Source organism: Pelodiscus sinensis, chromosome 12 (genome assembly GCF_052426305.1).
Source record: "Pelodiscus sinensis isolate ZL-2025 chromosome 12, ASM5242630v1, whole genome shotgun sequence".
NCBI lineage: Eukaryota > Metazoa > Chordata > Testudines > Trionychidae > Pelodiscus > Pelodiscus sinensis.
In genome coordinates this window covers 49,859,952-49,869,813 of record NC_143063.1, presented here as the reverse complement: position 1 = coordinate 49,869,813, position 9,862 = coordinate 49,859,952, and the positions used below count along the sequence as shown (strand labels likewise).

The following is a 9,862-nucleotide window of genomic DNA, read 5'->3' as shown; positions in this document are numbered from 1 at the left end:
CGAAGTCTAGCACAGCTGAAGAAACAACTGAGCTGTGCTCGGAAGAGGGAGCCCGTAACTGGCTCCCAGAGGGCCACGTCTCCCCAGCACAGCTGGGAAAGGGCTCACCCAGGTCTGCAGGCCTCACTGCGGCACCAGGGCGCCTGCTGCCAGGCCGTGCTGCCCGCTCGTGCACAAGTGGCGGAGGCAGGGCAGGCCTGTGCTGAACAGCCTCGCCCTTCCTGGGAGGGAGGGAGCAGCAGCCCCAGGCCTGGCACCCGTGTGCCGTGGGCAGCATGTGCCTGCCCGGCTCAGCCAGGAGGGGAGCAGTGAACAGCCTCTCTGTGCTGCCCCTCCCATGCCTAGCACCAGCCTTGCCTAGCTCCACTGCCCAGCTGCGCCCACCTGGGCCAGGAGGAAGCTCAGAGCCACGTGGCCTCCCTGCAGCCGCTCCCCTTTCCGCCTTTGCCCACAGCTGCTGGCGTGGGCTTGCGAGCCCTGGTTATGCTGATGGGCAGAGGCAGCCAGAGGCCCCAGGCTCCCAACCCTGTGGCAGGGCTGCCGTGCGGGGAGGGGTTGGTGCTCAGTGGCACTGGTGCACCAGGAGCCAAAGCAGGAGCCCTGTTGTCTCAGCCGTGGGGGGCCGAGAGCCCAGGCCAGCCCCGCTGCGTGGAACGGAGGCCCCGGGCAGACGGGACGGAAGCGCAGCAGCCCACGGCACCAGCCCCGACCGCTGCTCAGCCATGCCCCCTATGGGGGGACAGGCGCATTTGGGCCCCAGGGGGAGCAGGATGCAGCGCCTGGCCGAGGGAACCGCTTCAAAGCGGCAAAGAACGGTCCAGTCCAACGGCCAAGTGCTGCCGGCTGCATCCTCCTGCGGAGGCTCCTTCCCCTGCCCCTGGCAGCAGAGACCTCTCCCCTCACCCCAGTGTCCTTAGCAAAGCCCCACAGCCTGCGCCCCCCCTGCCTCGGGGGGACAGAGACAGGGATCCCCCCTAGATCACAGCATTAAATCGCAGCGGGGAGAATCCAAGGGAACCCTCCTGGAGCATTTTCCCGCCCGGGGGCAGGGCCCGCCTGAGGTAAAGCACAAGGGAGAGGGAGCTGGCCGCCTGCCCAGCACAGCTTCGCCCGCGGGGCAGGTGGAACTTGCCTGGGACCTGAGCACCCCGCCCCCCGGAGCCAGGCTCCACGGCCAGAGGCAAGGCCGGCCCCAAAGAGGCTCGGAGCAGGCGCTGGCTCCTCACAGGCTGTCCTCTGGGCTCCCGCCAAGGTCAAATGCCCGGGCTCCAGGGCCAACTTCCTGTCCCCAACAGGGCAGCCAGGCGGCTCCGAGCACTGGCAGACATGGGTCTCTGAGCTCCTGCAGCGAGCCCTCCTCTCCCTGCTGGGGGCAGCCCCCTGGCTCCCGAGCGAGCGTCAGGCCTCCCTGCAGCCTTATTGCTCAGGCTGGAATCCAGCCCAGGGCCTGTCCCCCTCCATCGGAGCAAGGCTTGGGGCCCTGGCAGGGAGGCGTCTCCACAGAGCCATCGCAAACGGCGGGGAGGCCGGAAGCTGCCTCAGGATCCCTCACTCCAGCCGCAGGACGGGCCGGGGGAGGAACACGTGGCGCAGGCAGCCTCTCCTCGCACAGCCACTAAAACCCCCCCATCCAACCAAACCCTCCCCTCCCCACCCGTCCGCCCCAAGCCCGTCCCCGCCCTCAGACCTCGGCGAACGCCAGGCCGCTCTGCTCCTGCTGCTTCCCGCAGCGCCGGGCGACGATGGCCACGTAGAGCGTGAGCAGCGCCGCCCAGTAGCCGCCGTAGAGGATGGTGCCGGAGATGAGGAAGGCCAGCTCCGTCTCGCTGAAGAGGTCCTGGGAGTAGGCCGTGTAGGCCAGGCCGCCCAGCAGCACGGCCACCCACACGGACACGGGGAGGAGGCCGACGAAGTTGACCACAATGGTTCTGCGGCCGGAGGTGCCCCAGCCCGACTTGTTGATGGTGGCGATGGCGAACATTTTGGCGGGCAGGAGGCTGGACATGTAGAGCAGGGAGTAGAGCGACATGAAGATCATCTCGGCGCTGCCCCGCAGGAAGCAGGCGTAGGTGGCTTTGATGATGCCCACCAGCTGCACGGTGAGGAGGAAGAGCAGGATGTTCCAGACGCGGCCGCGGTAGAACAGCTGGATCACCGTGGCGATGAGGAAGAAGGGGAAGAAGCCCGTCACCACCGACTCATAGGTCATCCAGAGGTGGTGCTTGTGGAACCACAGGGCGTTGTACAGCCACTCCCGGAAGTAGGACTTGCTCCAGCGGGTCTGCTGGTTGAGCCAGCGGAGGTACCTGGTGGGCGTCTCGGTGAGGCACGTGGAGCGGGCGGTGTACTTAGTCCTGTACCCCAGGCTCAAGACACGGTTGGTGAGGTGGCGGTCGTCCCCAAAGCTGCACTTGCTGCCCAGAAACGTCTGGTTGTACCAGTCCTCCAGGAAGCGCTGCAGCAGGGCGTTGCGGTACATGCCCAGGGGCCCGCTGATGCACTGCACGCAGCCGAAGTAGGACTGGCAGGCCCGCTCCACGTTGAAGGCCATCCAGTACCGCACACTGCTCAGGAAGGAGATCCACGAGTCGTACTTGTTCAGGATCTAGGACGGCCACAGGCGGAGGAGACCCCATGAGTACATAGCCCCAGCCGGGGCCAGGGGAGCAGCTCCCCTCCTCCCCTGCCCGGGCCTGCACGGCAGGCGAGCCCTGGCTAAGAACACCCGCCCCCAGGGGCAGCCAAGGGGCCCCTGCTCTCAGCAGGCACAGCAGCCAGCTTTCCCTGGGCACGCGGCCTGGCTTGGGGGGCAGAGACCAGCGCAGACTGGCAGGGGCCGTGCCAAGGGGAAACGAGGCTCTTCAGACCTCCAACCTGCTGCCCCCTTAGTCAGGGAGGTGCCGGCCTCACACCATCCACAGAAGACCCCCCAGCAGGCACCAGTGCACTGGGGGGACCTCGCCCCCCTGAGTGGCTGTGCCAGGCTGGCCCGCTGCCTCGCGCCGTGGTGGCAGGCTTAGCACAGCAGGCAGGCCGCCATCCACTGAGCCGCCACTTCCCTAGAGGGGTTCCAGGACGCTCCCGCTGCCGAGGGCTTTATAGAGGCCTCTTGCCTCAGCCCCACCACGCCTGGGTCTGGCACCCACCCCGCAGCTGCTGCACACTCACGTCCTACTCGCCACCCAACCCCAGGGGAGCCAAGCGCCCCCCTATCCCTCCGGTGCCCTGCATTCCCTGGGCCCAGCCCACAGGCCGGCGGCTCCCACCCCTGGGTTTGTACCTGAACGTCTCCACCAACCGCGCCCACCTGCGGATCCTCCTCCAAAATGCGAAGCATCTCCACCGTGCAGGCCGGGTCCAGGACCGTGTCCGAGTCACACACCTTCCGGGCAGAGGGGAAAGGTCACGCCTGAGCCCGAGTCACTCGCTCCGACTGGAGAAAGCGCCGCAGAGCAGGCCTGAGGGGAGAGCCCCTGCCTGCCACGGGCACACGGAGGCCTGCCCAGGGCATCAGCCACAGGGCAGCTGCCCCCTCCCAGGGCACACAAGCCCCCTTTCCCCTGGCTCTGGGCTCACACGGGGCAGTTGGGCGCCTCAGGCGGGGCGGGAGGGAAGAGGCGGTCTGCACGGGGGCCAGAGGCGGAGGCTTCACCAGGCAGGGTCGGGCTGGGGGGGCGAGAGGCAGGAGACTCGGTGTTCGCGGCAGGGTTAGCCCCTCAGCGCTTGAAGAGCGAATGGCCACGGCTGGGAGCAGGGAAATGCAGGTGCCTGCGTGGGAAGGGAGCAGCCCCCCCCGTGGCAGGGCACAGGTCTGCCATGCACCGTCCTGCACCGCCAGAGCCCTCCAGCCGCCGGGCAGGTCCCAGATAGCGAGCTCCCAGGCCCAGCGGGGGACGGGCAGAGGCCCAGCCTGTGAGGACGCCCCTACGCGGAGGGTCCCCGTGGGGTCAGGCTGTCTCAGCGCGGGGAACTCAATGACAGAAGGGGGGGGCTCCTGACAGGGCAGAGAAGAGCCAGGAGTGGGACTGCTCCCCGGGGCGCTATTTCAGATTTTGGGGAGCGACCTGTGCCTGCCACAATGGGGGGCGGGGGGTAGGGGCAGACTGAGGACAGAGGCTTCAGTGTTACTGAGCATGCTCGGTACGAGCCAAACACTAGCTGGGGAGGGAGGGAACACCAACCCACTCCCCCCCCAGCCCCCCCCAATCGCTATCGAGGAGCTACTCCGGCACGAGAAAACTCGGCTTTTTTAAACCAGACGACTTCGCTGTTAGCGGACAGGCGCACTGTACCCCCTTCCCGTATCCAAGGGGAGAATCAACATGGACATCGTGTGGCACGTCCCTGAGGGGCACTGGCTAGTTTTAAATATCGTATCTCACCTCGTCACTACTCTGTGGGGAGAGAGACCCCGGCCGGGCTCTCTCAGCTCTGGGGGGAGGGGTCTAGGGCTACACCAAGGGGGCAGACACATTTCAGCTCTATGGAAGTACACCAGAACAGCCAGCCCGGTCAGACCAGCGGTCGGTCTGCGGTCAGTGGCCAGTGCCAGGTGCTTCAGGAGGAACAAACAGAACAGGCAATCGTCATGATCCATCCCATTGCCGGCTTCTGGCAAGCAGAGGCCAGGGCACCATTCCTGCCCACCCTGGCTAGTAGCCACTGATGGACCCATCCTCCTGGAACTTACTTTGTTCTTATTGCAACCCCGCTACGGTTTGGACCTTCCCCCTCTTCAGGCAAAGCGCTCCACAAGCCGATTGCGAAACAGGAACTGATTGTGTTGGTTTTAGACCTGCCGCCTGTCCAGTGAACTGGGTCGGCTTGCTGGGTTACGGCAGTGAGGGGATGACTAGCGTTTCCACAACAGGCGTGTTTTCTAGACCTCTAACATCCCCCTACCCGTTAGTCATTCCCTCTCCGAGATGGAGAGTCCCAGCTGTGTTACTCTCTTCTCTTATGGAGCTCTGAGCCTCACCCCTAATCATCTGCCCTTTCTGGGCCTTTTCCAAACCCAATAGATTTTTTTTTTAGTTGGGGTGACCAGATCTGCCAAGAGTACTCAGGCTGTGGGCACCATGCCGGGGCGGCCCGTGAGCCTAGGCAAACTAGGCATTGCCTTCCCAACACGGCCTACTCTGCCCAGCCGCCCGGGAGGGGGTGGGGCCGTGCCGTGCAGCTCCGTGGTGGCTGGGGAAGGCTTGGGTGGTGCCGCGTGGGGGAAGACTGGGGCCAGGCCGTGCGCCAGTCTGACTCCCCCATGGCCAGGGCAATGCCACGTGGTGGAAGGCTGAGGCCGCACCGCATGGTTCCCCGGCCGTCAGGGAAGCTGGTGCCACACCACATGGCAGCCCCAGCCCTCAGCTGGGGGGTGGGGAAGGGGTGTGACTTCAGGCAGAAGGGGAGGGGCTGAGGCAGGCCTTCCCCAGCAGGGCCTTCACTGCTGAATCCCCGGGCTGAGGCACTGGTACAGACACACCCACAGTGGGCATCAGCCCCCCCACGCCTCCTGCTCCAGCATCAGCCATTAACAATCCCCTCCCCTCCCCGGAGGGCCTGGGCTGGAGGTGGAGAAGCGGGGTACGGAGCAAGGACCGACTCCATTCCTGACCACCAGTCAGCTGGGAATGCAGCATCCCGGCTCCCTGCCTTTGCCACTGCCCCACCCTTGATCTGGCTCACCAGCCTGCCTGGCCCAGCCATGGGACTCCCGGCGGGGGAGGGACAGGAGCCTGTGCTGCTCCCGGCCTGAGGCAGCACTGCCGCGCCCCCCTCCGGGTTGAAAAGCAAAGACAAAATGAAGCCCTCCCCCCTCCCCTTAGAGCCAGCCCAGCAGCAGAGCCAGAGCATGGTCGCGGCTCCGCCTCCACGGGCCCCGCTCTGCCACCCACCTGGATGTAGTCCACGGAGTCCCCGAGCGCCCGGAAGGCCGTGTACATCACCTCGCGCTTCCCCCCCCACTTCTGCAGGATGCAGGCGTACGTGCTGCTCCGCACCAGCTGCTGGATGCGGCCCAGGCCCTCCTGGCGGCTGCCGTCCGTCTCCCCCTCGCCCAGCGCGTGGCAGTTGCTCTTCCAGACGTAGCAGCCCGTTTTCTCGGAGCCCAGGATCTCATTGAAGATCTCCAGCATGTAGGTGTCGTCCGGGCCGTTGCCGTCCACCACCAGCACCACCTGGAGGCGGGGGAAGGAGATGCGCTTCACCGCACGCAGGCACTGCTTCAGGTAGTCCGGGTCCTCCTGGTAGGCGGCGATGCAGAGGGCCACGGAGCCGGAGCGGGGCGGCTCCAGGGGCCGGTCCTGCGGCCGCATGCGCCGGTGCTCCAGGAAGGCAAAGAGGCTCTGGATGCAGAGGTGCAGGCCCAGGATGGCGCCGTAGAGGCCGAAGGAGAGGTAGTGCTTCTCCGTGTGGATGAACTGGTAGCCGGTGATGTAGGCGGCGAGGATGCCTCCCAGCACCAGCACGGCAAAGAGACTGGTTCCACAAACACGGAGGGCTGTCGTGAAGCTCACTGGCATCTGTCACAGAGAAGGGGCCAGAGGTCCTGTTAGGGGCACGGGGCAGGCGGAGGTCCAGGCCGGGTGCTGTCCAGCGGGGCCACGGACCCCTTCCTGCTGCCACCCAGCTGGCAAAGCAGGGGCCTTGCGTCTGGCAAGGCTCCCTTGGGGGCTGAAGGCAGGACCGGGGAGGGTGCTATAGCGGGAAACCGGGGCCTGTTCCTGGCCAGCTCCAGCAAAGGGGAAGCAAGTCCAGAGCCCTGGGCCAGCCTGAAGTGCACAGTCGGCTTCTCGCTGCCCTTGGGGCCAGACTAGCCACTCGGCCTCCTGCTACCCGGGCCCAGGCAAGGGGCTGCTGTCGCTCGGTGCCTGCGTTAGCCAGGGAGCCCTTGCAGCAGCCTGCGTGGCTCTGGAAGGTGCCATGCACACGGCTCGGGACATGCTCACTTCCCCAGCAGTGATGGCCGGGCTGCCAGGAGAGCTGGCTAACCCCTCTGCAGGGATCCCGAACCCCCCGGCCCTGGGTGAGATTCACTTTCTGCTCCAAACATCCAGGAGCCATTCCAGCCAGCTGCCCTCAACCCAGCACAGGGCTACTGTGCCTGGGCTGGTCTCCTGTGCCCTGCCCGCCCATCACGAGGAGAGCGCGCCCGCCTGCCGATGGGCCAAGCTCCCCCGGAGCCAGGGCAAGAAATCCCAGCGGCCGCTCCCCGCCAGTGGCAGCCTCAGCACTGGCTCTGCACGGATCCAGGCTGCCCACAGGATTTCAGACGCTGGAGGAAAGGTTCCCTGACCTGGCCTCTCACAGCTGTGTCTCTCCCCACCTAGCCTGCCCCGTTGCTGCCCGTTCGGAGGCAGGCCCGTGGGACAGCTCCCCTCTGCAGGGCCACCCCGCGGCCAGGAAACCCTCGCACTGTTTGGACGCAGGCTCCAGGGGCTGGGTCCCCAAGGGCCCAACGCCTCCGGGAGCAGCACGCGAACCCCTTGCCGGTGCACATGGACTGCGGAAGTGCCAGACGGGGGCGTCACCTCTCTGCCCGGCCGCCAAGAGGGAGAGGGCTGCCCCGGCCTGGGCTGTCAGCCCCTTCCCGACTTAATGCGCCACCCAATGGGGACAACGCTCTGCTCCTCCAGGCACGGTCCCCTTCCACTCCGCAGCTGCTGCCCGCTCAGGGCTCCTGGGAGGTTCCCAGCTCCACCCTGCCCTCCCTTGCCCGTAGCGCGTAGGGGCAGGACGCAGGCTCTCAGCCCCGAGCACGCGCCCACGGGAGGTTTGTTCCCTCTGCTGGTTCCTGAGATTGACTGGACTAGATCCCAAAGCTTAGCCCCAAGCCAGCGGGGGTCGGGGCGCCACAGCCCATCCCCAGCGGCTGGCGGCGTCAGAGGGCCGAGGAAGGGCAGCCTTCGGGCCCCCACGCTGGATGGGAGCTCACCCCAGAGAGCCAGTCACAGCGGCGGGAGAGCAGAGCCACGCTGCCCCTTGGCCAGGCCTTTCACTCCAGGCGAGCCAGGCCAGCAGCCTCGCAAGCCCATAGGGGCACGGGGGGAAGCCGCACAGGCAATGGCGCTTGCAGCCTTCCAGCCCATATCCAGGCATCTCCCCAGGAGCCTGCCCACCCCGACCTCCCCCCCCCCCGGGTGCCACGGCCCAGCCCGGCCAGAGCGGAGCTCCTGGGGTTTGCTGAAGCATCCCCTGCAGCAGGGAGGCTGTAGGTCACAGGCCTTCCCTGTCCAAATGGCACTGACCCACCAGCCAGGTGCCCTGGGCTCTCCGGGGCCAGATGCACATGGGAGGGGGGTAGAGGGAGTCCCTGTCCGCTTGGCAAACCCGCTCTCTGCTCCTGGCCTCAAGGGCTCCCCCGAGAACTGGCCCCCCCACCCCGCTGCCCAGCCCAGCCCAGCCCAGCCCCCGCGGGCCGAGGGGGAAGCACCCACCAGCCAGGCGCCTGCACCCCAGGCCAGGGCGCTCACCTGCTGGGCGGGGCAGGCAGGTCCCAGCTCCACCCCCTCCACCAGCCAAGCCAGGCTCTGGTAACCCCTCCTCCTGGCCCGGACCCAGCTCCCCCTAGCCCCCGCCCCACACCCCCGCCTCCTGCAGGCTTCATGCAGCCAGAGACACCAACTTGCTGAAAGGCTCCCCCCTCCCCCCCCGAGTCCCCCGCCCTGCAACAAGGCTGGGGCGAGGCCTGCTCGGCGCTCCAGGGCCAGGGCACAGACCCCACGTCCCGCCAGCCTGGGCTGGGTCCGGTGGGAAGCAGGAGCAACAGGCTGGGAGGTGGCCGAGCCGGGGGACCCCACAAAAGGGCCTCAGGCCGGGCTGCACAAAGCCACCCGCCTGGGCACGCCAGGGACTGAACCCGCCTGGGCTGGAGGCTCTGGGCACCCGCTGCCAGGGCCCCGCGCTCGCCAGGCGGCCTATGGCCGGGCACTGCCCCAGCCCCCTGCGGGTCCGGGCTCCTCACCGGGCCCTGCCACCCCCCCACGCTGGGCACTAGGGGCCCCAAGCCGGCTCTGCCCCTGCCCGCTGGGCAACCCCCCTGTGCGGGGCCCTGGCCACGGCTGGATACCGCGGTGATGGGCACAGCCCAGGGACCGGGGCCACGTGCGGCGCGCCAGGGAGCCGGGACGCGGGCGGAGGGGGAGCCGGGGCGGCGCAGTGCGGCAGCCGGTCCGGGGCCCCGCAGCTCCCCGCCAGTCGCGGCTGCGGAGCGGAGCCGCCCCCCTGCCGGGCAGCGACCCCGGCCCCGGCCGGAGCGAGCCCCGCCCGCCCGCGCTCACCGTGCCGCCAGGGCTCCCCGGGACGCGCCGCTCCCCGCAGCCTGCACCGGCCTCCGCCTCCCGCGCCGCTCTGAGCCCGGCGCGCCCGAGCCGCCTTTAAAGGAGCCGCTGAGCCGGCACCTCCTGCAGCCCCCGGGGGCCCCGCCTGCCCGGCCGGGAGAGACGCCCCGAGCCCGGAGGGGGAGCCCCGCTCGCCCCCCTCCGCCCTCCACGTGCTGCCCGCCCGCGCCAGGCCACAGGACCCGCCGAGGGACGCAGCAGGTGGGTCCGAGCGAAGCGGCCTCCAGCCCCAGGGCAGCCAGGCTGGACACGTGCCCCGGGTCTGCCCCTGCCCCTGCCGGGCTGCTGCGCGACGGAGCCGCCAGTGACTCGCTCCCTGCCTCGGTAGCCCCGGGCCGGCCTTGCAGAGACTAGAAGGAGCTTCCTGCAGGTCCCGCGGGTGCCGCTCAGGAGGGGCTGGAGGCTGAGGAGCTGCTGGGGGGGCCAGGCCAGGGGAATAGGAGCCGGGAGCCCCGGGGTTCCTGCCTCCACTGAGCGACACCTGGGGCCTTCCCCAAACCATCCACATCTCAGCTGGGCCGGCCCAG

The 9,862-nt window shown here is 68.2% G+C and overlaps 1 protein-coding gene across 2 annotated transcripts; it reads right to left on the bottom strand.

Moving 5' to 3' along the window:
- Nucleotides 1–1,680: 1,680 nt before the first annotated feature.
- On the bottom strand, nt 1,681–9,523 carry HAS3 (hyaluronan synthase 3). Of its 2 annotated transcripts, none has more exons than XM_089781572.1 (4): nt 9,276–9,523; nt 5,892–6,518; nt 3,308–3,382; nt 1,681–2,605 (listed from the first exon to the last, which is right to left on the bottom strand). In XM_089781572.1, the coding sequence occupies exons 2-4, from the start codon at nt 6,516–6,518 to the stop codon at nt 1,682–1,684; spliced, it is 1,626 nt and encodes a 541-aa protein (XP_089637698.1). In that variant the 5' UTR covers nt 9,276–9,523; the 3' UTR covers nt 1,681. The 2 variants fall into 2 exon arrangements, with proteins under 2 accessions (XP_089637698.1, XP_075795913.2); XM_075939798.2 differs by having other exon boundaries at nt 3,281–3,382; nt 9,276–9,481.
- Between the last annotated feature and the right edge of the window lie 339 nt (nt 9,524–9,862).